Source organism: Odocoileus virginianus, chromosome 18 (genome assembly GCF_023699985.2).
Source record: "Odocoileus virginianus isolate 20LAN1187 ecotype Illinois chromosome 18, Ovbor_1.2, whole genome shotgun sequence".
NCBI lineage: Eukaryota > Metazoa > Chordata > Mammalia > Artiodactyla > Cervidae > Odocoileus > Odocoileus virginianus.
In genome coordinates, this window is record NC_069691.1 from 34,673,990 (window position 1) to 34,701,346 (window position 27,357).

A 27,357-nucleotide genomic window follows, 5' to 3' on the forward strand; every position below is an offset into this window, starting at 1 on the left:
TAATTAACACTATGGATTAATAAATTAATAGAATAGATTATTTAATACATTGAGTATGAATACTTTATTAAATCCCAACTGATTAGATGAAAAACTTGTCAACTTCATAGATGGCCAAAGAACAAACAAAAGGCGTACCTATAAGGTTGAAAACATTTTTTAAAGTTAAAACATTTTGAATTGAATTCTTTTTTTTAAAGTACTTATTTATTTATTTTTGGCTGCATTGATCTTAGTTAGAGCATGCTGGCTCTTTCTAGTTGTGGCTCACAGGCTTAGTTGCTCCAGGGCATGTGGGATCTTAACTCCCCAGCCAGGACCAGGGATAGAACCTGCATCCTCCTATATTGGAAGGCGGATTCTTAACCACTGGATCCATGAATTGAATTCTTGAGTTGAATACAATTTCTTCTGAGTTGAACAAAATTATTAAATGAACAAGAGATAAAAATCATCACACCATAGAGGTGCCTAAAAAAATTAAGATTATGATATTATTCCAAAGGGATGTGGCTCCCAGAATGTTGTCAATATAAACATAGAAAAATTAAAATAAATAGCCCCAGGGAGTCTTATCTCATGGGAATAAGGAAGATCATTCAACCTTGTCATTTCATAATAATCGTGCTAAGGGAAAATAAGCTAACTCCTCTGACTTTTTAATTGCAAACAGTTTTTCTCCCATAATGTTGATACTTACATGAATAGAAGCTTTAGTTATCAAATAATTTATAAACTTAATAAATATCAAAAGACATTTTTGATGTTAAGATTTGATGTGTAATAATACCAAAAGAAAAATTTTAATGTTAAGATTTGGCTTCTTAAACAGAAATTTTCTCTTAAAAAATTTCACCTCATCTCTGTCATAACATCCAATTAAGGTTCACAAGACTTGTTTTAAGAGGTTTTAGAACTTTCAGCCCAAGTGAGCCCCAAAGCAAGATTTATCTGTTATTCTTCATCTAATGTTGTGTGTTATCAGCCTTGTTTTTCTTGGACATGTCTGAGGTTTGTTTAACAGAAAGATACACAAATTCAGAAAGAGTCCGACTAGTCACGTCATTTATATTGAGGAGATTTCACATTTGGGGATATATGTTTGAGAGTCTGCGGTTGCCTTCCTTTTACTTTTGGGTCAAAGCCTAGTCTAAATGTATTACCAGTACTTCTAATATTCCAGGTCATATATTTTAGGAGGATGTTTTGTTCCATGATCTGATCTTCCTTCAGGAGCAGAATACACTAAGGCCAATAACTGAATGTTTGGGGCCAATTTATGCCTGGTTTGTCCCATAAACCTGTTTGTTGGAATAAAAGATGGCTGGGAATGTGTTTGGTGTCCATAACCTTTACTAGCCATACTGGGACTCTGTTACTCCTGGCTGGCCTTTTCTGTTTATTTAAAAATTCCTTATTTGGTTAGTTCAATAGATTTTCTGAAGTTTTCATTTCTCCTGAGTTTTATTTTTTTTTAAAAAGCTAATTAATTGAGGTATTCTTGATACCTAAAAATAATATACATTTCAGGTGTATAACTTGATGTTTTGACAAATGAATACATCATGAAAAGATCACCACAATCAAGCCAAGTAGTGTATCCATCCCTTCTATGTATTTAGTGTGTGTGTGTGTTGAGAAGATTTAAAATCTATGTTCTTAGCAAATTTCAAGTATAAAATACAGCATTTTTAACTGTCATTATCATGATGTACTTTAGATCTTCAAAACTCATTCATCTTGCCTAACTGAAACTTTATCCCCTTTCACCAACATCTCCATCTCCCCCCACCACCTGCCCCCCACCACACTTGGCAACCACTGTTCTGCTCTCTGCTTCAGTGAATTTTACTATTTTAGATTCCACGTACAAGCAAAATCATTTGGTATTTGTCTTTCTGTGTCTGGCTCATTTCAATCAGCATGATGTCCTTCAGGTTCACCTATGCTGCCACAAATGGCAGGATCCCCATTTTTGTTAAGACTAAATAATATTCCATTGTATGTACATACCACATTTTCTTTATCCATTCATTCATCTAGGGACTTCTAAGTTGTTTTCATATCTTACCTATATTATGAATAATGCTACAATGGACATGAGTATACGCCTATTCAAGATTCAGATTTCATTTCCTTTGGATTTATACCTGGTAGTGAAATTGCTGGGTCATATGGTAGTTGTTTTTAATTTTACAAGGAATCCTCATACTGTTTTTCATAATGCCTTCACCAATTTACATTTCCATCAACAGTGCATAAGGCTCCCTCTTCTCTACATCTTCTCCCACTTATCTTTTTGATGATAACCATTCTAACAGATGTGAATGATGTCCCCTTGTGGTTTTTATTTGCATTTCTCTCATATAGTGATGATGAACATATTTTCATGCATCTTTTGGCCACTTGTATGTCTTTTTTTTTTTTTTTTTGAAAAAGGTCTATTCAGGTCCTTTGACTGCTTTTTTTAATTGGGTTTTTTTTTTCAAGTTATATGAGTTTTTAAATATATTTTGGATATTAACCCCTTATCAGACATATGGTTTGCAAATATTTTCTTCCACTAGGTAGGTTAACATTTCACTCTGTTGATTGTTTCCTTTGTTGTATAGAAGCTCTTTAGTTTGATGCAACTTCACTTGTCAATGTTTGCCTCAGTTGTCTGTGCATTTGCTGTTATGATCAATGAATTGTTGCTAAGATCAGTGTCAAGAAGCTTTATTCTCTATGTTTTCTTCTAGCAGTTTTATAGTTTAATAAAGACATATTTAAGTCTTTCATCCATTTTGAGTTAATTTTTGTTACTTGGTATGAGATAAGCGTAGAATTTCATTCTTTTGAAAATGGCTATCCAATTTTCCTAATACCATTTATTGAAGAGACTACCTAGTCCCCATTGTGTTCTTGGCACCTTGTCAAAGCTTATTGACTGTATAGGCACAGGTATGTTTCTAGACTCTTTATTCTGTTCCATTGGTCAATATGCCTGTTTTTGTTCCAGTTCCATACTGTATTGATTACTAAAACTTTGTAATATAGTTTGAAACCAGTTTGATGCCTTAAGCTTTGTTTTTCTTATTCAGGTTTTGAGTTTGAAAGTATTCCCTCTTGTCTTTTTGGAAGAATTTAAGAAATTGCATTAATTATTTATAAAATGTTTTTTAGAATTCACCTGTGAAACCATCTGGTCCTGGACTTTTCTTTGTCATGAGGTTTTAGATTATTCCTTCAACATTTTTGTTTGTTATTGGTCTGAACTAGAAAAAGGAGAACAAACTAAGCCCGCATTTTATTTATTTTTTTTTCCATTTATTTTTATTAGTTGGATGCTAATTACTTTACATCATTGCAGTGGTTTTTGTCATACATTGAAATGAATTAGCCATGGATTTACATGTATTCCCCATCCCGGTCCCCCCTCTCACCTCCCTCTCCACCCGATCCCTCTGGGTCTTCCCAGTGCACCAGGCCCGAGCACTTGTCTCATGCACCCAACCTGGGCTGGTGATCTGTTTCACCCTAGATAATATACATGTTTCGATTAAGCCCACATTTTAGCAGAGGAAAGAAGTAAGAAGAACTAGGGCAAAAATAAATCAAATAGAATATAGAAAAACAATAGAAAAGATCAACCAGACCAAGAATTTGATTTTTGAAAAGATGAAATTGACAAACCCTTAGCTAGCCTGAGGGGGAGAAAAGAAAGAAGATGCAAATAAATAAAATCAGAAATGAAAGAGGAAACATTATGATATATGCTTCAGAAATTAAAAGGCTGATAGGGACTGTTATGAAACATTATGTACCAAAAAATAGGAAAACCTAGAAAAAAATGAATAAATTCTTAGAAACATATGACCTTTAAGACTGAATCTCTGTTTTTATGCACTTAGCTAATATTTGTTGAACATCTACTATGTATTAGACAAGTTCCTAGGTATAACTTAGGATATAAAGTTCAAGGAACAGGCATTTGCTATTGAGAATTTATCATAATATTGAGTTTCTACTGCTTATAGTTGCAATGTATTTTAAGAACTAAGAGAATTTCTCCCAGTTCTGTAAATAGGTAATACTCTGTGGGCTTCCTGGGTGGCTCCGTGGTAAAGAATCTGCCTGCCCATGCAGGAAACATGGGTTCGATTCCTGGATCAGGAAGATCCCATGGAGAAGGAAATGGCAACTCACGCCAGTATTCTAGCCTGGGAAATCCCATGGATGAAGGAGCCTGGCAGGCCACAGTCCATGAAATCACGAGAGTCAGCCACCATTCAGCAACTAAACAACAGTAATCTGTAGCAGTGGTTCTTAACCCAGCTGTACTGTAGAGTCACCTAGAAAGCTTTATAAGTGATACAAATATCAGGGCTCCACCAAAGACCAATTAAAGTAGAATCTCTGGGGTTGGAGCCCTACTATCAGTAATTTTGTAAAAGCTCTCCTAATAACTTTAATGTGTGTCCACTGTTAGAACTTCAGAACTGTTCTCTACTGAATGGCATGATAGTGAAATGGTAACATTTGTCTCCAGCAATCTAAGAATCTAGAAGCTAGAGTAATGAAAAAAAAACAGAATATATTTTCTGGTAAAGAGATTTATTTATGTTTAACATTTCTCAGGTTTTTATCAAATGACTTAATCTGCAGTGTGGGAAGAAAAGTCATAGACACAAGCATGTCAGGATATAAAAGTAATGGTTTGCCACTGTACTCCTGTGATCCATGGTGATAACCTTTCTGAGTAGTTCTCCAGTTCTCTGGTATTATTCAAAATCAAGAGAGCTTCCCTGGTGGTTCAGCGGTAAAGAATCTGCAGGAGACGCGAGTTCAGTTCCTGGGTCAGGAAGATCCCCTGGAGGAGGAAATGACAACCCCCTCCAGTATTCTTGCCTGGGTAAATGCCATGGACAGGGCAGCCCAGCACAGCTGCGAAAGAATCAGACACTACTTAGCGACTAAAACCACCACCCACTCGATATCAACCTTGCCCAGAGTGGTGAATAGACTTAGTATTTTCTCAAAAATTTTTCCATTCCATTATTAAGCCTATGGGTATGACTCTGTAAGCCTCCAGGTTGTTAGTGAATAACTAAGTTAATGCCCAGTAACTGGCGTGATTTATGCAAATTCTCTGAGATCAACTTTCCAAACTCAATTTTGTTAAAATTTCTTTCAGCAAATTTTTAAAATTTATTTTTAATTGGAATATAATTGCTTTGCAATGTAGTGTTAGTTTCTGCTGTCCGACAACATGAATCAGCTCTAAGTATACATATATCCCCTCCATCTTGTGTCTGCCTCCCACCCAACTGTATCTCAGCCCTCTAGTCACAGAGTGCTGAGCTGAGCTCCCTGTGTTAATACATCTGCTTCCCACTAGCTGTCTGTTGTATACATGGCAGTGTATATATGTCATTGCTGCTCTCTCGATTAGCCCCACCCTCTCCTTCCCCCACCCATGTCCACAGGGTTCACTCACCACATCTTTGTCTCTGTTCCTTCCCTGCATATAGGCTCATTAAACTTCTCAATCATAGAGTTTAACGTTCCACCTTCAGTTCAGCGTCTGTCATCATCCCTGTCCCCCGCCAAAGACTTCCTTAATTCTGTTTCCTGTTTGATCTCAGTTTGTACAACAGAAAAGGGGAGTTTACCTGTTTTGCTCCGTTTCAACCACTGAGTGTGGGGGTTGGGGAATAGAGGAAAGAAAGGGTGTGTGTGTGTGTGTTTATGTGCTTGTGAGAGAGATTTAAAGAAGAGGAGGCACCACATATGACCCAGCAATCCCACTCCTGGGCATACACACTAAGGAAACCAGATCTGAAAGAGACATGTGCACCCCAGTGCTCATCGCAGCACTGTTTATCATAGCCAGGACATGGAAGCAACCTAGATGCCCATCAGCAGACGAATGGATAAGGAAGCTATGGTACATATACACCATGGAATATTACTCAGCCATTAAAAAGAATTTATTTGAATCAGTTCTAATGAGATGGATGAAACTGGAGCCCATTATACAGAGTGAAGTAAGCCAGAAAGATAAAACCAATACAGTATACTAATGCATATATATGGAATTTTAAAAGATGGTAACGATAACCCTATATGCAAGACAGAAAAAGAGACACAGATGTACAGAACAGACTTTTGGACTCTGTGGGAGAAGACGAGGGTGGGATGTTTTGAGAGAATAGCACTGAAACAAGTGTACTATCGAAAGTGAAACAGATCACCAGCCCAGGTTGGATGCATGAGACAAGTGCTCAGGGCTGGTGCACTGGGATGACCCAGAGGGATAGGATAGGGAGGGTGGTGGGAGGGGGGTTCAGGATGGGGAACACATGTAAATCCATGGCTGATTCATGTCAATGTATGGCAAAAACCACTACAATATTGTAAAGTAATTAGCCTTCAACTAATAAAAATAAATGAAAAAATTTCTAAAAATTAAAAAAAATAAAGAAAAGGGGGCACCAGATATTAAGAGCAAAAGAGAAACAAAGGGAGATATCAGAGTTACATACACTGGGGAATGAATTATTTACCTCGAGACAGAAAAAATAAGTATAGAACAATAAATAGCATTACATTTATGTGTGATCATCAGCCGAAGCCCATAACTACATATGCCAAGTTCAAAAAGCTTAAGAGTCAGCCTCTACCTTGCCTTTGGAGTGGAACTAACTGGTCAAGATAAAAGATCCTTTCCTGTGGGAAGCAGTCAACTACTTGGGAACCTGGATCTTTAAAAAAATATATATATATTTCATTGTCTTTGTTAGAAGGTTTATCCTATTTTGTGAATTATCCTTTCTATTCTTTTATCAAACTACTAATTGTGACTCTTGGCCCTACTTTTTTCTAGCTGTATGACGTTGGATGTGGGGTTTAGTGGCTCATTGATGATGTCTTGAGCGTCCCAGGTGATACTGGTGGTAAAGAACCTGCCTGCCAATGCAGGTAGATCTAAGAGACCTGGGTCAGGAAGATCCCCTGGAGGAGGGCACAGCAACCCACTCAAGTATTCTTGGCCTAGAGAATCTCATGGACAGAGGAGCCTGGCGGGCTACAGTCCATGGGGCTGCACAGAGTCAGACATGACTGAGCAACTTAGCACACACACACTATCGTGTCATGTGGACAGTGCTTGGAACAGATTAGGTGTTCAATACATATTTATACTGAAAGAATGTCTAAGGTGCCTTTCAACTCCACATCAAATATGTGACCCACTTTGCTGTAAGACACGAAGAGGAGTAAGAACTGCTCTGAATATGAATAGTTTTCAAGAAAAATGTTGTGATTCTCCAGGCTCTCATTTTGCATCAGACATCTGGGTGATATGGGCGGATTGAAGAACTTTTGTCTCTAGCCAAAATAATTCATAAATTCCCAGCTCCAGGGTTGTATGGGGTGAGGTTGTGAGAGCCCTAGAGTTTCATAATATACATTTTCCTCATGGGGAAGATGGAAATGTTGGACTTGATGTTGCTAAAACACATTTGTTTTTATTCTCATTCTTTGCCTCTTTTGGCTACTGAGCAAGTGTAAGATCATTTGCAAACCTTATGGCATGTGTGTATGTATTATAAAGTGCATGTCCTTCCTGCTGGTGGATCTCAAGCCAAAGGCAGCAGTCCATCAGCCCCTACCCCTTGCCCTCGTTCCAAGGGGACAGATGCATTGCAGAGACAAATACAACTTTGAGTAAATATGTGAAAGGAAACATGTCTGTAGAAAAGAGCCAAAGTTTCTTTCCTTTGGTAGCTATTTAATTTCATTTTAAACTTTTCATCTTTAATTTATTTTAGAAAGATTTTAATTGGGTTTCAGGGTCAAAAATTAGATCAAACATGAGGCCAAAATTTCTTTGTGACCTAAAATTATCTGTATAGCATTTCCGTCTGTTCTACACCTTCATCCTTTATCTTCCTTCCTCCTCTCTCCTTCCTTCTTTCCTCTGTTCCTTCCTTTCTTCCATCTCTCCTCTCTTCCCTCTCTTCTCTCTTCCTTCCCTCCCTCTCCCTCCTTCATTCCATTTTTCAAAAAAAGCTTGTGGAGTGCTAACATGCTTTGCTGGGCACTGGGGCTCAGAGATCACACAAATAAACTACAAAGCAGAAAAATAGGCAAAAATACATTAAAAAAAAATTGTTTTCCGAAAGTGACAAGCATCCTGGGTGGCTGCAGATCTGTGTCCTGATCCTTTCAACTGGGGGCCACGCTACCAACTCTGTGCCTCTTCTCCTGAAGAGCCCTCTTCTTAAATGCCTCCCGCTGCCCCTGCCCACAAGCCCTCAGTTGTTTAAAGTTACTTCCAGCAGTGGCCCCCCAGTCTCACTTTGCTGTATTTCTAAGACATTGTTTTCACCATTTTTAGTGGCTTTTACATAGCTTGACTTGTGTTATAGCTATTTATAAGACCCTGTCCTCCACTAAACTATCAGCACCATGGGCATAGGTGTTATCTTGGCTTTCCTTTATAGCTTCCTACTTTGCATGCAGTGGGTTCTCAGTCAAGACTGAATGAATTGACTGAATTGACTGTGGGGGCCAGAAACCTACTGCCATATTTTGAGAAGCTGGAGTAGGGAGGGAAGGCTGTTTAATTTTTTAATTCATTGATTAAATAATTTTTGGCTGTGCTGGTTCTTCACTGCTGTGCAAGGGCTTTCTCTTGCAGTGAGTTGCAGTAAATCGGGGCTTCTCTCTAGTTTTGGTGCAAGGTCTTCTCATGGTGGCGGCTTCTGTTATTGTGGAGCACAGGCTGTGGAGCACGGACTTCAGTAGTTGTGGCACGTGGGCTCAGTAGTTGTGGCTTGCAGGCCAAGGCTGTTTCTTGAATTCTCCCTTCTCCCATCACCCTCTTGGACTCAAATGGCCCATCATGACACCCCTCCTAAGACATCACCTTCCTAGCTTACTTCTGTCTCTCATCAATTGGTCCCTCTACGTTTCTCCGTATTTAGTTTCCCGACCATGCCCATTAGTTGCTGATCCTACATTGTACTGATATGTGTTCTATTTGGACTCATGGACTTCTTTACAACTAAATTATAGCTTTGAGAAGGGTCAGGGGAGTGCTCACTGTTGTACCTTTCACAATGCTTGGCTTAGGACTGGTTCCCCTTGGATGCTCAATAAATGTGTGAAGTGACTGTGAATCAGAAAGCATTCTACCAAAGCTCATGAACCCGAGCATCTTGCCCAGGGTCTCATCTTCACTTTGAGATGGTGTGTTGTATGTTGTCTCATTAGATTATCTGAGCAGTCTACTTGGAGCAGTTTCTGGTTTCATTAGAAGCTGGGCATGATCACTGTGGTTTCCAGTGTCATTGTTCTTGTGTTCTTCTCTTTTGATTACATGAGCACACTCCTCACTTTAATAACCCTAGCCCATGTTTGTGAGAACTTGATGCTTTGTTGTAGCATGTCTGCCTTCGAAGACCAGGCAGAGATATGTAAAATCATACTTGTTTGGGGAAAAAAGTTGGCACTTGTTTTTCTAGTCGTAATTTAGAACATACCAAACACTCATAATAGCGAATAAACCAATTGAAAACTCACAGGACAAACTCCAAAATTCAGTCTGTAATATCCTCATGGGTCTGACTTTTAATTGAACAGCTTTGCAGACTCTGAGCTGCTGCTCAAGAATCTGTAAAAGTATAAAGACACTTTCCTTACTTCCCTGGGGTCAAGAGAAGAGCAAATATCCAGAGATGTCATCTTAGACTGTTTTCCCTAAACCTACATGGTTTCCATTTATATTGAATTCAGTCTGCATATGAAGTTATAGTAACTGTCTCTGTATACATAAATCAGAGTTTCCAAGCTGGCAGAGCCTTCAGAACGTTTTTATAATGAAAGATTAGCATAGAGCAGAAGTGTTGAATTGTAAAACTAAGGTTACAAAAATACATTACCTATGCCAAAGAAACACTTTCACATCGAGGACTCAATCTTATGGCTTTGTTTTTCAGGGTGAGATTCCATTACCCCCTCTTCAGTTTAAAATTGTTTTCAAAATGCAGCTTTCGGGCACACTCCTCTTTTGGTTCTTTAGGCCACATCAGAGTTCCTGGCAGATGGAGAAGAGCTGGTATGACACCAGGGCCATGTCTGTTCCCAGCCAGCTCACCTGATGGATGATGCCTGGCTGCATGCCTCCTTGTTGTTTGTTGTATTATTACAACAGAAAGCATTTTCAAAGGCTGCATTTATCAAGTTGTCATAATAGTTTGGCTTGCATATCTAGCTAGCCAGAAAAAAAATAAAATAAAAATCTCTCCCTTAGCACTGACCTGTTTGAGCTACGTGATATATCACATGCAGGAGGCAGTGCAAAACAATGACATCCTTTGCGGGATTCACGGACGTTTCAACTGAGTGCTTAATAGGGGAGATGTTTTTTATGTTTGCATTTGTATGTTTCATAGCACCAAAGACCTCTGTCTCCTTGTTTCAAAGGCCCTTTTCCACAGGAGGCTGTGTGTGTGTTGAGAATACATTACTCCTAGAATTTTGGTGGCTTTGTCTGATGAAGGAGCTTTAACCTTAAATGGGAGGGGGGAGAAATGAAGTTTGCTAGGAAGAAGGTCAAACACATTTTTTTAAATATTTAAGATCAGTTTTTCATAGGCAAATATTACCAGATTAAACATTATTTGTTATGGATACTCTCGTAAGTGAATTTCTTATTATTAGACATAGGTGGTTGTCTGGGAGCACATGGCTGAGGGGGTTGGGTGCATAGAAGAGGATTCATATTCAGAGTCAATAAACATTCATTAATGTTTGTTAAAAATATTTCTATCTAATAATATTGATAAACCACTAAGGATGCATACTAGAACATTTCTGTTATTTAGAGATATTGTATATCATGAATATACAATATAAGCATAGTCATCTATAGATACTTTTTATTGGGGTATAATTGACATAAAATGTACAAGTTTAAGGTATACAAGTTGATTTAATTCATGATACACTGCAGTATGATTGTTAATGTTTTCTATCATGTCACATAAATTATTGTTGCCTTTTTATATTGGAAACAATTAAGAACTAGTCTGTCAGCAGTTCTGAAGTTTATAATATAGACTTGTCTATCATCACTAAGCTGTTCTTTAGATCTCTAGGACTCATTTACCTACTAGTTGCAAGTTCATCCCCTTAAAAGACATCTCTCCAACTTCTCCACCTCCAGGATCCTGGTAACCCCCATTCTACTCTCTGTTTTTATGTAGATAATTTTTGAAGAAAGGACAGTGTTGAATTGACTCCTATTTGGACCAAGTGTCACACAAATTAAGTTTCTACATAAACAAGGCTCATTTTGATTCTCATGAAAGATATTCTGTTTTAAACATAGAATAAAACACAGAACATTAAAGAATGACTTTTTTAAGCACAAGAGTGAGACAGAGAGATCTGAGGGGGAGAATGAGACCTTGAGACTTAGGAGAGTCACGAGGATGCATGTCTTCTAACTCCTTTTCTCCCTTGTGCAAAGCAAGACCACTGCTAACCCTTTGCGGTGCATGCACCTCCAGTTCTAGTCCCTAGGTTTTCTGCATCCAGCTTGACCCATGGATTAGGACAGTGAGCTTCTAAGAATAACATTACACACAGTGTCCACAGGTTCATGTAACTTCTTTTTTAATGGTCAAGTTCATTGGTATCAAGTGTCAATTCCCAAAAGAAATGCTTATGATAACGTGTCTATGGAACGCGAGGAGCAGCCCAACGGTGCATTTGCACTTGGTTCTCCTGGGTGTTCTCAGAATTTGTTATTCCTCTTGAGGTCTTTGTAAAAAGCCCCAGAAATGGAGAAGTATTTTAACTGGCTCCTAGATGACCCCCTCCTGCCCTCTGGCTCCCGTGAACACTGAAAGTTTCACTTGAAGTGAAGGAGGAAAGCAGTGCTCTAGTACTCCGTGAAGCCCTCAAACTGTTGGTCTTCTCCAAAGCAGAGTCATTTTCGGCCCCACAATCTAAAGGACCCAGAGTTGTCCTGGTGTGAGTTGCTGACATGGTTTTAGGCCTGTTCTCTTGTAAAGAGCACATAGTTTCCTTTTGGATGATTAAAAAAGAGAGAGAGAGAAGCAGATGAACACTCTTATTTCAAAATTCTTTGCCCATGAGTCCATATTTGAAAGGCAGGAGGTACTCAGAGAAATATAGTAACCTGTTCTTACTTAACAGCACTCTTTGGTTTTAGGTAATCAAAGGCAAAGCTTCAGGAGCCTAATATAAGTGTTATTGTCCTTAAGAACTCTGGTATTGAAAGTACATAATTACCAGATTTTCTTGAAATGATACACTAACACCAAGGATGAGTCTGGTTATTTCACCAGAAGAATCTGTTTGTTTAGAAAAGAGATGAGAAAAATTTGTAATTTAAATAGATGTATTTTATCAGATTTTTAAAATTCTTAATGAGAGATAAATCAAATATACCTTCCTCTTTTAAAGACTTAAGAAAGCAGGGACAAAAAAAGCCAACAGATGGCTAAAGCCTAGAAAGGGAGCTTTTTAACTTTCTATGGCAAGTCATCTCTTCTAAGATCGTTAAATTATGGTAATTGAAACAAGGATAACATCAGGATTTTAAGTATTGGAAGAGTTTGGATGGCTTGTTATGTGTTAATTGGAGACCAATAAAGTATTCTTCAAGCCTATACTAATCTCATTATAAGTGAATTAAAGTTTGAATAATTCATAAATAATAGCTTGTAGTTGAGAAAAGGAACAAGTCAAAATTAATAAATGACTGGTTAGGAGTGAAGTGCTGATATCAATAAGGAAATCTCTGTTCAAATTTGGTTTCAAAATATATAGTTTTTATATTTTGTTCTTTTATACTCGAACCAGTTTCTGATTCATTAATTGGTCCAATACTTAACTCACTAAGTACAGTCCTGTAACTATTTCATAGTTTGCATTGAGCAGGCGCATTTACTTAAATCATTTGTTATTGATGGCCTATAACTTTCCTCGGAAACCATTTTGGGCTGAAATTTCTAATGCTTGTTTTCCTTTCCAGAGGTGAATTTTATTTTGTTAAAATGTGAAGAAAATCATTCAGCTGTTTTATATTAACAGGCTATTTTTTAAAGAAGTTTTAAAAGGGAAGAAAATATTTTTTACTGCATAATTCTCACATGAGGCTTTTGTGCCCAGATAAATGCCTTGGATGAAGAAATTCATGCTTGGCAAGAATTAAAATCCTTGTGGTGAAATAGTCACTTTGTTACTTAAGTAAAATTTGTATTCAACTTTAATAAACTTGAACTTTTAAAAACTGCAAGTTTTTTTCACTAAAGTTCTTTCACACTGCATTTTACTGAGGAGTGTGGTTCTCTTAGAGATGTTCCAAATGTACAGAGTGTATCTAGGTGTCATTTACTCACTGGATTTCTCAGAATTGAAAAGCAGGTGATATATTGATGTGGAGAATAAGATGCAGTGAACTCCTCAGCTCAGCCTCCCAGATTTGATCTACTGTCAGTATTTTAGACATCTTAAGTATATCTTGTTCCTTTTGTATTATTATTGTTTTATATACTTTGACGTTAGGCAAATCTGAGTTTCAATCCCTAGTTCTCTCTTTTTATGTATGTGATTTTCAGCCTCCTAGCCTTTTTCAGCCTCAGTTTTCTCACCTATTAAGTGGGAGTGATAAAACCTTCCAGTTGATGGAAGAGGTAGAAATAATGTGCACAGAATACCTAATACTGAACCAGATATCTATAGCACTCAGTATACATATAGTAGAGGTTAGTATTAATATTATTGTCCACAATTTGGTAATGTCTTTTAATAATAAAGACTTTTCCAAACTCAAATATTACTGCTTAAATATCATTGTTGTTTAGTCTCTCAGTCGTGTCCGACTCTGCGACCCGATGACCTGTAGCCCACCAGACTCCTCTGTTCATGGGGTTTCCTAGGCAAAAATAATGGGGTGGGTTGCCATTTTCTTCTCCAGGATTTAATATCATATTTCACTCAAATAATCTCTCACTCAAAAAGTAATACAATACAGTAAAAGGAAGACTTAATTTAGCAGCAGAATTAAATTATTTGCAAATCATTTTAGGTGTTAGATAATTGCAGGTTGTTCTTTAGAAATGATGGCAAGTATTTTATTTACTGTCTTTGTTTTTGTTTTGCATTTGCTAAATGAAAAGCATTTAATTCAAACTTTTACATTGTATACTTATATCTCCTATTATCTAAGGATGCTTTTTTAAAAAATTATTGAACTATAGTTGATTTACAATATTGTGGTAGTTTCAGGTGTAGAGCAAGGCATTCAGATATATATATATATATATATATAAGAGAGAGGTGTAGATATAGATGCTTTTCAGATTCTTTTCCATTATAGGTTATTACAAGATACTGAATATAGTTTCCTGTGCTATACAGTAAATCCTTGTTTATTTTATATATAGTAGTGTATATCTGTTAATCCCGTATTCCTAATTTACCTTCCCTCTGCCTTTCCCCTTTGATACTCATCAGTGTATTTTCTGTATCTGTGAGTATGTTATGTTTTATAATTTTTAGATTCTACATATAAGTGATATCATATATTTGTCTTTATCTGATTTACTTCACTTAGTACAATAATCTCTCATTCTATATCAAGGATGATTTTGAAACATGCATAGGTATTCATACTTTAAAATATCTAGGAAAAGGCTGATTTAAAGTATTGAAGTATGTATTTTTCTGCTTTTTGGTGGGGTTTTATTTTATTTTTGTAAGCATTACGTCTATAATAACCTTTTGGTATTTGAATACAGCTTGTGTGAGTTATCTCGGTGAATACAGCTTTCAGCCAGTTTGGCCACTCAGTCGTATCTGACTCTGTTACCCCATGGACTGCAGCATACCAGACTTCCCTGTCCATCACCAACTCCTGGAGCTTGCTCACTCATGTCCATCGAGTTGGTGATGCCATCCAACCATCTCATCCTCTGTTGTCCCCTTCTCCTCTTGCCTTCAATATTTCCCAGCATCAGGGTCTTTTCAAATGAGTCAGTTCTTCGCATCAGGTGGCCAAAGTATTGAAGTTTCAGTTTCAATATCAGTCCTTCCAACGAATATTCAGGACTGATTTCCCCCTTTAGGATGGACTGGTTTGATCTCCTTGCAGTCCAAGGGACTCTCAAGAGTCTTCTCCAACACCACAGTTCAAAAGCATCACAACTTTAGGCAGGGCCATTTCCAGATCCAGTGATGTCTAGCTGACAGATGAGGAAGCAAAACCTGAGGGGCTGAGAGACTTATGCAAGGGAAAGAGCAAAATTTATGACTCACATCATCAAACTCCTAGTTCAGATGTGTTTCCATTATTCCTTTCAGGGAGATAAGGTTAGGAAAATAAAAGAAGTGTGAAAAACATAGCATTTTAAAGTCTTCATGATTAATGCCAGAGCTCACAAGCAAGAAATCATCATTGGATCTACTTTGTTTTAACTGCCTCAGTGGGTCCCCTTTACCTACTGCAAAGTTCATGGCTAGAAGGCATTTTTATCTCCTGCAATTCCCTGTATACACCCAAAACTCCATAACTGCTTGAAAATGTAGAAACACACCATATCTTTTCATTCCTCTGCATCTTTGCCTATGGTTTCTTCTCCACTTATCTTTCATCTCTTTTAATATCTATTATATTTTTACATCTTTTACACAATTACTTTGTTGAATGTCTACATAATGCTTCTATATGTGAAGCACTGTTTGAACTGCTTCACAAATGTTAACTCGGTTCCTCCTCATAATAATCCCAGGAGATGAGTATTATTATTCCATTTTAAAGATGACAAAACTGAGGTATAGAAACTAAGGAATAGGGGAAGGATTTCAGAAAGGAGACTCTGCTTTCAAAGTGGTTAGTTTTGACCACTACACTACGTCACATATGCTCCAGGAATTTCAAAATCAAAAAACATACCACATTCAGCCAACACTGATGTCTACATGGCATGCTACCAAAGACCTCCAGGTCACAGAATTAATTGCCATATAAAATTTATCATAAGCTGGAGCCTATGTCTCATTTTTTTAAACTCAGAAACCTGATATATTTTTAGCAATCACCCAAAGAACAGATCCTTCTCTTGGAGGTAGACTCACAGTGACTTGGCCTGTGAGATTAATATTTAATTAAAATGCTAATTTATTCACTTACAATAAAAATGATTTATTCACTTACATGTCCATAACATGAACCATACCCATTGCAGCATAACCAGCCCCTCTGCCTCTTAGCAGTCATATAAAAAAAGACTGCTTTTGGCAAATGGCTTAATCAACATAGTATTATAATGAGGGATGTTTCTGGAATAAGAAAAAAACTCCCTGGCATCAGGTAGGTTGGAATAAGGCATCTGTGCTGTGATGGCAACAACCTGGCCAAGGGGATCAGGAGGATCATTGGACATTAGCCTGGGCCATTGTTGGGCAGGGCACTGACAACCTAGTATCTCTTTCATTCTCCTTTTTTTCTATGGTTCTGGCCAGCCTTGTCTTTCCTTGGTCCCATTCTGTTGTTGAGTGCATATTAATATAGTCAGTCTGGTTATAGCCAAGTCTTCAAGCCTATGACCTTTCTATCTGTCTAAGATAGCCTTTGGGTAATTGTATTTTACCCAAAGGCTGAGTGCCAAAGAGTTGATGCTTTCAAACTATGGTGCTGGAGAAGACTCTTGTAAATTCCTTGGACAGCAAGGAGATCAAACCAGTCAATCCTAAAGGAAATCAACTTTGAAAATTCATTGAAAGGACTGATGCTGAAGCTGAAGCTCCAATACTTTGGCCCCCTGTTGCAAAGAGCTGACTCATTGGAAAAGACTATGATGCTGGGAAAGAGAGAATGCAGGAGGAGAAGGGGACTACACAGAATGAGATGGTTGGATGGCATCACTGACTCAATGGACATGAGTTTGAGCAGACTCTGGGAGATGGTGAAGGACAGGGAAACCTGGCGTGCTGCAGTCCATGGAGTTGCAAAGTGTCGGACACAACTGAGCAACTGAACAACAGCAATCATATTTTCAGATGACATTTTTTTTTGATAGTGTTCTGAAGACCTAACACAAATACTATCTAGCATTTCTTACACCAAGTCAGAATTGTATGAGTAATTTTCTTAACAGTGAAGACTAAGTCATACTCCTTCTTCTTTGTATTCCCAGAGGTAAATGCATTGCCCACCTCATAATAGAGGTGTGTTGAACAAACAAGAAAATTGGGACAGTGAAGCATCACAGTTATGTGTGTAAGCTCTGAGTGGCTCAGTTTCAAATCTCAGCTCTACTGTTTACTAGTTGTGTGATTTTGGCAAGTTACTTAAGCTCCCTAAGCTTCCATGATCTCATCCATAAAATGGGTCATGATAGTACCCTGTCTCCTAGGATTCTAATGTACAAAAAAACGTCAGAAATGTACCCGGAATTCCATAGTTATTTATTATTAGTATAATCATTCTCTCAGAATGTCATATTACATTTTACTTTTTTTTTAAAGTGTAACTTATTTTGAAAAGAGCAGAGTACTGCTGTTCTTATGCCATCATTGAACGGTTCATCAAAAATTGACTGCTTCTGTTCACAAGAGTTCAGTAAAATGGAAACTCCCTCGTATTGCTGGTGGGAGTATGTCGTAGTACAGCCTTTATGGAATACAATTTGGCTGTATTTATCAAGAGCCTTATAAAAGTTCATTTCTTTTAGTGTCATAATTCCACTTTTAGAAACTTATCTTTTCTAAAGACATAGTCAGAAACTTGGATAAAACATACATGGGCATGATTTATCACACTATCATTTATCAACCTCTATGTTGGAAATTACTTAAATGACAAGAAATGAAAGAATGATTTTATAAGTTACATCACTTGATGGAATAGTATGTAGCTCTCAAAATGATATTTTTAAAGTTACTTAGTAGTGTGAGAAATACCTTCAAAAACTTTAAGTGGAAACAAAGCAGGCTATGAAATTGTAGAAGTACTATTATTTCCTCTGAACTGGAAAGAAATTAATATATCAAAATAAGATAATTATCTTTACATGAGACAACAATGGGAGTATGGGATTTTTTCCTTTGGGGTCATCTTTCATTTCTAAAACCTCTACAATGAGCGTGTACTTTAGCATTGAAACTATTGCTCTAAGAATTATGATTTTTTGTATCCTCAAATGTGTAATTTTAAGAAATACGTTGAATGTTAAGTCTAATTTTTATCATATCAAGATCTGAGATCTATCATATTAGTGAAATCTATCTTTAATTTTGTATCAGAAATAATTGAGATATTAAGAAATAATTAAAATTAATATTTTTCAGGAAGTCTTATATTAAAATTCGATTAAATACATACTCACTGTAAGTACAGTGGACTTCTCTAGTGGCTCATTGGTAAAGAATTTACCTGTCAATGCAGGAGATGTGAGTTCGATCCCTGGGTTGAAAAGATCCCCTGAAGAAGGAAATAGAAACCCTCTGCAGTGTTTTTGCCTGGGAAATCCTTTGGACAGAGGAGCCTGGCAGGCTACAGTCCTTGGTGGCGCAAAGAGTTGGACACAACTTAGTGACTAAACAGCAATAACTACAGTAAGAGTCCCCTACATATAAGTAAGTTCTGTTCCCAGAGCACATTCGTAAATCCAATTTGTTCGTAAGCCAAACAAAGTTAGCCTAAGTGTCCAGCTAACACAATTGACTATGTAGTACTGTACCATAAAAGGTTTATAACACCTTGCACACACATAATACACAAAAAAACAAACACGAGAAATAAAAGTTTTTAATCTTACAGTGCAGTACCTTGAAAAGTACAATAGTACAGTACAACAGGTAGCGTACAGGGCCTGGCATCTACTGAACAGGCAAGGAGAGTTATTGACGGGAGAGGGAGAAGGGGTGGGAGATAGGAGAGCTGAAGTGTCGTCAGTAATAGGAGATGGAGGGAAAGCTGCAATTTCAGTCACGCCTGACATTGTTGGCACAAGTTCTGGTTCTTTGCTGGATTCAGTTCTATCTATCCCTTTGAAAGAAGAATCCAGTGATGTCTGGATAGTAGTTCTTTTTTTCTCATCATAGATGACACAGTAGCACTGGATTGCATTCTGAATGACTGCTGCAACCTTTGTATATCATTCTGTGTTCCAGTCCTGTGCCTCAAAAAACTTAACAGTGCCTCCTCAAATAAAGAAAATCCCTTTGCCATTTACTCCATCATGACTCTGTCTGGTCCTTCAATTACTTCTTGTTCCACTTGTTTCTCTCTATCCTTTCTCTGGACCTCCAATTCCTGGTGCTTCTTAGCAGTACCAGCTACATCTCTGCTGTTTTTATGCTTGCTGACATCCTGGGCTTGAAATAAAGGTACTATACTACTGTACTCTATACAGTACCATACAGTTAAGTACACAAAAGTACATGTGTAAAGGATTCACACATGTGACAATGTGCACCAGACCCATGAACTAACTTACATGATTGGCTGTGTGAACTCACGTTCACATCTTTGCACGTGTTCAACTTGAAGGTTCGTATTTAGGGAACTTGCTGTACTTATTTTGACAACTTTTGAAGCAAAATTAATACTTAGTTTCAAGTCTAGTGGAGAAATCAGTTTGTGTATATGGCTTCTTTAGGTCTGCTCTATTTAGTATTTGATAGTAACTCCTACAAGGGCATACTCAAAAGAAGACAGAGGCTCTTATACTGGTATTAAAGAGGAAATTGACTTTCTAAGAAAACCATTGAAATTTGGGGCCTTTCATTGGTGGTAATGAGTTGTTTTTTTTTCCCTCCCCCAGGAGCTGTGAGGGAAGAAATATCCGATATAGAACATGCAGTAATGTGGTAAGCATTAACGTTCTATGATTGTGATAATGTATTTTTTAAGCCCTGAATAATGCTAAGCAGTCTCAGGTATCCTAAGCAGATATCAACTAATTAGTATATCATGAAGAGTTATTTATTTCATGGTATATGGAGTATATACATCAAAAAATAGGTATTTTTAACATTCCTCAAGGCAAACTTTTAATCACTTGGCCAGATTGAAACTAACTACACTATTTAAAAATAAGAACTGTGTTTCTTCTCTGCTTTCTGGCTTCACGTCTAGGTCTCTTGAAAGCAAAAAGAGAAATGAGAAAAGGGAAGCCACTTGGGAATCATGAAATAAACATCAGTTCATCAAACTCAGATTTGATAAATTCATTCGTTTAACAAATACTGTTCAATACCAACTGTATGTGAGGCACTGAACTACTACAAGGATAAATAGCATGTGGTCGCTGTCTTAAAACATCTATGTTCTGGTAAGGGATGTAGCAAGAGAAGACAGATGCTGACAAATGTAGAAAGAAAGGGATTAAGTTCTTGTGGGTTAAAAGCAGAGAGAAATCTGAAGGGCCTTCTAGAAGGAGGTGATTTGACATAGGACTGAGAAGCCTAGAAAGGCTGTGATTGGCCCAGACTGGGTGGGAGGGGATGACAGCCAGTCCAAGTGGAGGAGACATTAACAGGCAACTTTGGAGACAGAAATATTGAAGGTGTGTTCTGAACATGAATTTAAATAGGACTGTGCTTAGCAGTATGGAAGAGAAGAATTGAAAGATATTTTAAGGTTACACTATGAAGAGATTTGAATATTAAGCTTCCAAGTTTATATTCCTTCAGTGACTAATGGAGGGTCACCAGAAGTTGTGGAGTGAGAAAAGGATATTGTCGAGTTCTACTTTGGGAAGTTTAATTCTGTAATGATGAGGGATGCACTGGAACACGAAACAAGTGGAGAGCAAGAAGTAATGAGGGCTGAAACAGGAGGAAATAGATATTAGAGATCAAAATTAAAGTCACTCTCTAAGACTTCCCAAGTGATTTAATTAGAGTGAGAAGTTGGAGTAGGAGTAAAGGAATGTTTTACGTGCATGTTTAGAGCTCTAGTGCTTCTGAATCGCTTTCTTAAATAAGTTTTTTTTTTTATGTTCGCATGATGAGCATCTTCCTTATTCTGATCTCAGCTCAAATGCCACCTCTTCAAAGAGGTTTCCTTGACTACTTTATCTAATATAGTTGTCCCATTTCTTGGCCCCAACTCTCACAATAGTCAATCAATCATATTTAGCTTTTTTTTTTTTTTTTTGACTGTGCAAGCTCTTTTTTGTAGAGTGTGGGCTTCTCTAGTTGTGGTGTGTGAGCTTAGTTGCCCCTAGGAATGTGGGATGTTAGTTCCCCAACCAGAGATCAAACCCATGTCTCCTGCGTTGGCTGATGGACTTTTAACCACTGGACCACCAGGAAAGTCCCTATGTTATTTGAGTACTTATTTATGTTCTGTTCCCCAACTCTGGAATGTAAATTCCTTAAGCATAGATAGAGCCTCATTTACCTTGTCCACTCCTTCATGCCCAGTGCCTAGAACTTATATATATATATTAAGCATACAGTAGATATTTGTTGAATGCAAAATGAGTACTGGTCTTCTAGAAGAATGGTGGATGTCATTATCAAAAGTGTGAACACTGAGAGATTTGAGAGAAAAGTGAAAGTGCAAGTCACTCAGTCGTGTCCAATTCTTTGTGACCCCAGGCTCCTCTGTCCATGGAATTCTCCAGGCCAGAAGCAGTTACTCTGGTGTATCAGAAATGAAATCAAGATGGCAGTACACAAAGCATATTAATAAAGAAGTGGAATCTGTAGGTCTGTTGTTCTTATAAAGTGCTAACAGAGACACTTCATCATTTGTAGAGCCACAGAAGGGTGGGAGGATGTGGTGCTTTGTTTTGTTTGTTTAAATAAGAGAGCCCTGAGAGATGAGTTTGATCTGGAGGGCGAGCTTGATGATATTTGCAGGTAAGAGTAGAGTTGATGCCACAGGTCCCGAAGCCAACATTGGGTGACAAGAAGAGAAGGAATCTTGATATAGGGAAAGGACATAAACTGTGTTCTTAAAAACAGACACAAATTGAGGATATAGAAAACTTTTGAAGACCACGTTGTTATAGCAGAGTGGGTTTGACTGAGGTTAGAGAACTTGCTCTTAAAGAGAACATGGTCCAGAGCGTGTTAGGTCTTAGTCTGGCAATACTGAGATGCCCCCTAAAAGTGGACAGTGGAGTCCACATATAAGCAATATCATACAATATTTGTCTTTCTCCGTCTGACTTACTTTACTTAATTTGGTAATCTCTAGGTCCATCCATGTTGCTGCAGATGGCATCATTTCATTCTCTTTTATGGTAAAGTAATATTCAGTGTGTATATGTAACACATCTTCTTTATCCAAATAGTACAAATGAACTTATTTACAAAGTAGGAATAAAGTCATAGATGTTGAAAGCAAACTTATAGTTAACAAAGGCAAAGCAGAAGTAGAGGAATAAATTAGGATTTGGGGATTGACATATACACATGACTATATATAAGATAACTAATAAAGACCTACTGTATAGCACAGAGAATTCTACTTAATACTCTGTAATAATCTATATGGGAAAAGAATTTTAAAAAGAGTGGGTATATGTATAACTGGTTCACTTTGCTGTATGCTTGAAATTAACACATTGTAAATCAACTATACTTCAATAAATTTTTCTTGTAAAAAAATGAGATGGACAGTGGAGGTGACCCCTGGCCAGAAGACAGATAATATGAAAAAAACTAAAATGAGTGAACAGTATAATTTTATATAAATGCCTGACCAGGAACATAAGCGACTAGAAGGCATGATAATTGGAAGCAGAAGCAATTGTTCAATAGGATATTTTACCTAGTTCATTTCTCTATTTCCATTTAAGATGCTAGTGACATATAACATAACCCATAGCGTTGTCTTCTTCACCACACACACACACACACATCCCTCACTCAACTGCTGATTAATTAAAAAGATCAAATAACTGTGGTGACTTTAGTTACATTTTTTAAAAATGTTATTGACAGTTTGTTGTAGTTACAGTATGAAAAAATTTTGGTATAAATATGCTATAGCTCATTGGTTTTCTTTATGATCCTTTTTATTGTGGTGATATATATGTGTGTGTGTGTGTGTGTGTGTGTGTGTGTGTGTGTGTGTATATATATATATAATCATTTTAAAAGCACACAACATAAAAGCAAACTTATAGTTACCAAAGGAGGCGATGGGGAGGGATAAATAAGGAGTTTGGGTGTTAACATATATACACATAAATATACTATATTTAAAATAAATAATTGATGAGGACCTACTGTATAGCACAGGACACTGTACTCAATATTTTATAAGTTGGAAAAGACCCTGATGCTGGGAGGGATTGGGGGCAGGAGGAGAAGGGGACGACAGAGGATGAGATGGCTGGATGGCATCACCGACTCAATGGGCATGAGTTTGAGTAAACTCCGGGAGTTTGTGATGGGCAGGGAGGCCTGGCGTGCTGCGATTCACGGGGTCACAAAGAGTCGGACACGACTGAGGGACTGAACTGAACTGATAAGGGAAAAGATTCTGCAAAAATAGTGATATATGTATGTATAACTGAATCATTCTGCTGTACACCTGAAACTAATACAAAATGGTGAATCAACTGTACTCCAATGAAAAAAAACACACAAAAGCAAACATAATGAAAACATTTTTTAATTAAATGAATTATAAAATATGAAAAACACACAGACATGATGTTTTTAAAGAAAACTCCTTAACTACCATGCCTTTTCTTTCTTGCTTTAAGGTTAATAGTAAGGGTCCAGACTATCCTAAGTAGATGTGAATGCTTAAAGCATCACGAGCAGATGTCTGCCTACTCTTTCCTTTAAGATCTTCAGAAACAGCCCAAAACTTCCTTGTTATCATTATGAGCATTTCCCTGGGCAGATGAGGCTAAGGCTGACCTAACATTACTTAAAATCAATAGCACGAGCCAACTCTTTGCAGCTTGTAGAATCAAACTGACACTGAATTTTTTATGAGAACCTAGAGTCTTCAAGTAATTCAATGCTTTTTTTCTGGCTTTTGGCCATGACAGAAGCAACACTGCCAAAAATACAAACGAAAAATTTCATAAGAAAGAATTTTTTCATAACCACATTCCAATTTTTTCAAACTAAGAAGTTCAGAACAATTCAATTAAATATTCCCCTTTTAGTTGCTTGTTTTGGAAAAACTTGAGGGCCGCTTATTAGTTAAGCCTCCGAGGTCACTTGTTAATCCCTGGACAGCTTCCTAGGCCTCTTCTGAGCCACTTCTCCTCCAGAGATTCACTCTCTATTTCTATTCTTTGGACTTGCTGTATACAGCATTTCTTTGGATTCTTGTTCCCCAAAACTGAGGAAGAGGAAAGATCTCCTTAGATTACCAGTTTTTTTGGCTCAACTGAATTATCAGCTCATGTGCTTTTAAGGTTTTATTGTTAATCACTGTATACACAGAATATATCAATATAAGAAAGTTAAAGTGTCCATGAGGTTCACATGGTTCTTGGAGTCATGGTACCTTCTTATACCATTTCTACCTGATCCAAGCAGGCTATTTTCATTCCTAAGGATGTAGTTCATCCAGTTTTTCCCATTGGACAGTCCCTGCTCTTTTTAGGAAAAATGACAAGGCTCTCTCTGAAAGAAAAAGCTAAGGATAGAGACTTCCCTGGCAGTTCAATAGTTAAGACAGTGCACTTCCAGTGGTTGCGGGGGCAGGTGGGTTCAATGCCTGATCGGGGAACTAGGATGCCACACGCCACACAGCATGACCAAAAATAATTAAAAACAAACAAACAACTAAGGGTCACATCAGGATAAACAGTGGGTGTAAACCCACCAGACCATTCAAGTGGGTTACTAGGTCTCAGATTGTCCCTGGATCCTCTCAAAGTTCTCCTTAGATCGCATTTTCCTGTTTGTTCAAATAACCTCAAATCTGAACACTTTGATCTTAATTAGATGTTTAAAATTGACTTCCAAAGTGGTGAGAGGAATGCTATGTGTCTTATAAACCGTTTCTTCATCACTGTCCTTAATCTTCACTAGAACTGAGATTTAAGATATAGTGACCACAATTAGCATCCTATTAGGCCAAGGTGCCTGTAGTAGCGGATGGCACTCTAATGTTCTTATTGAGATTTCATTACTCCACTGCAACACTGTACTGTTCTTAAAAAATACTCTTGCAAGATTACAGTTGGTAAACCACATATCCATATCTTTTCTAAAAACTCTTAGGGAACAATCAGAAGTAGGGGTGAGGTGGGTGGGCAGGGATTTCTGTCTTCTTAGGAATGGTTGAAATCATTAAGAGCCTTTTTAGCACATGGAGACAAAACGTTGTTCATTCCAAGAATAACTGACCATGAGAATTGTTCTCAGGACTGGGGTATATTGATGAATAGGACCAAAACCTAATTCTCCTGAAGCTTTCATTCTAATGGAGGAAACCAGAGACAAGTTATTTAAAGGAAACAATATCAGATAGTGATCAGTGCTCTGCAGAGAATTAAATGATCAGTGGTGACTTCAGACTGTGAGATTGGGGAAGTCCACTTGGGGACGGACATTTGAATGACAGGAAGAAATGAACTGTGGTAATATCAGAGGAAGAGTGAATCAGAGAGGAGGAACAGCTAGTACAGAGGCTCTAAAGGATGAAGGAACGTAGTGTGTTCAAAGAAAGAACAAAGTCAGTGTAGAGACTAGTGTGCAAGGAGAAGCATTAGAAGATAAGAAAAATAAAGGTGCAGTTGGACAAGAGCTAGATCATGCTGGATGTCATAAAGCATTATAGTTTTAGTGCCAAGAGGAACTACTGAGACTTTTAGGAAGGGGAAAATAAAGTTGAACTCAGGATTTTAAAAAATAGGTTTGGCTGCAGGATCACTCCAGAGGTGGAATGCACAAAAGAGATTGGAGGTAGACATTCCAGTTCAGAAGTGATTCCAGTAGTTTCCATGAGTACTAATGGATGCTTGAAGTAAGTGGACAATGGTAGGAAGATATAGACTGTGTTTTAGAAGGGGAATATCTTTTCCTAAGTCATTTGGCTTTGTCCTCACGGATACAATCCACTTTTATGGTCTACAGCATCATTACTATGAAATGCCTTACATGCAGCATTCCAGCAAGAGACAAAGGCATAAGCTATAATGGTCAGATAGGACAGAGTGGTACTGGGCAAGTTAATAACTTTGGGGGTTTCAGTTTCTGCACCTAAATAGCAAGAGGGTTGAACTAAGATTTCAAAGATCCCTTCCAGCTCTAAAATTCTGTAGTTCTTCAAAAATTTTTTATCTGGGCTATAATATATTGGAGCTAAACAATGAAGATATTTGTGTTGGTTTTGTGACTGACACTACTGCTTTGAACAGATTTATCCAGCAATAAAGTAGGGTTAAATCAAAGTGAGCACACATGGACCACAGAAGCAAAGTTCTTGTCTTTGCTGTAGACTGTGATAATCCCATCTTAACCAGTGATTCTCATCACTGAAGTTGTAAAGGTTCATGGCTTTCATAACACCCTTCACGTGGTTATTAATAATGAATCTAAAGTAAACTCCCATTTGACCCTATGTCCATTTTTCTCACTGGATCTTTGTACAGCATAAAGTAAGGGCACATTTGGTGCTTTATGTCAATAGTGGAATAGAAACTCATGGAAGGAAAACACATTCTGCTACAGGACCTTCTTGGCCAGAATTTTCTTTTCTTTTTTATTTATTTTAATTGGAGGCTAATTATTTTACAATATTGTGGTGGTTTTTGCCATACATTCACATGAATCAGCCATGGGTGTACATGTGTTCCCCATCCTGAACCTCCCTCCCACCTCCCTCCCCATTCCATCCCTCTAGGGTCATCCCAGTGCACCAGCCTTGAGCACCCTTTCTCATGCATCCAACCTGGATTGGCGATCTATTTCACATATGATATGCATGTTTCAATGCTGTTCTCTCAAATCATCCCAACCTCACCTTCTCCCACAGAGTCCAAAAGTCTGTTCTTTACATCTGTGTCTCTTTTGCTGTCTCTCATATAGGGTCATCATTACCATCTTTCTAAATTCCATATATATGTGTTAGTATACTGTATTAGTGTTTTTGTTTCTGACTTACTTCGCTCTGTATAATAAGCTCCAGTTTCATCCACCTCATTAGAATTGATTCAAATACATTCTTTTTAATAGCTGAGTAATATTCCATTGTGTATATGTACCACAGCTTTCTTATCCATTCATCTGCCGATGGACATCTAGGTTGCTTCCATGTCCTGGCTATTGTAAACAGTGCTGCGATGAACATTGGGGTACACGTGTCTCTTTCAATTCTGGTTTCCTTCGTGTATGCCC

General features: G+C 37.6%; 1 protein-coding gene across 5 annotated transcripts in view; it reads left to right on the forward strand.

Moving 5' to 3' along the window:
* ADAMTSL1 (ADAMTS like 1) overlaps positions 1–27,357 on the forward strand; it is a 1,044,920-nt gene that overhangs the window by 618,354 nt on the left and 399,209 nt on the right. For all 5 annotated transcript variants that reach the window (XM_070480552.1, XM_070480554.1, XM_070480555.1 and 2 more), the window contains one exon: positions 19,851–19,896. In XM_070480552.1, coding sequence (XP_070336653.1) covers positions 19,851–19,896 — 46 coding nt within the window. The remainder of the gene's footprint in view (positions 1–19,850; positions 19,897–27,357) is intronic.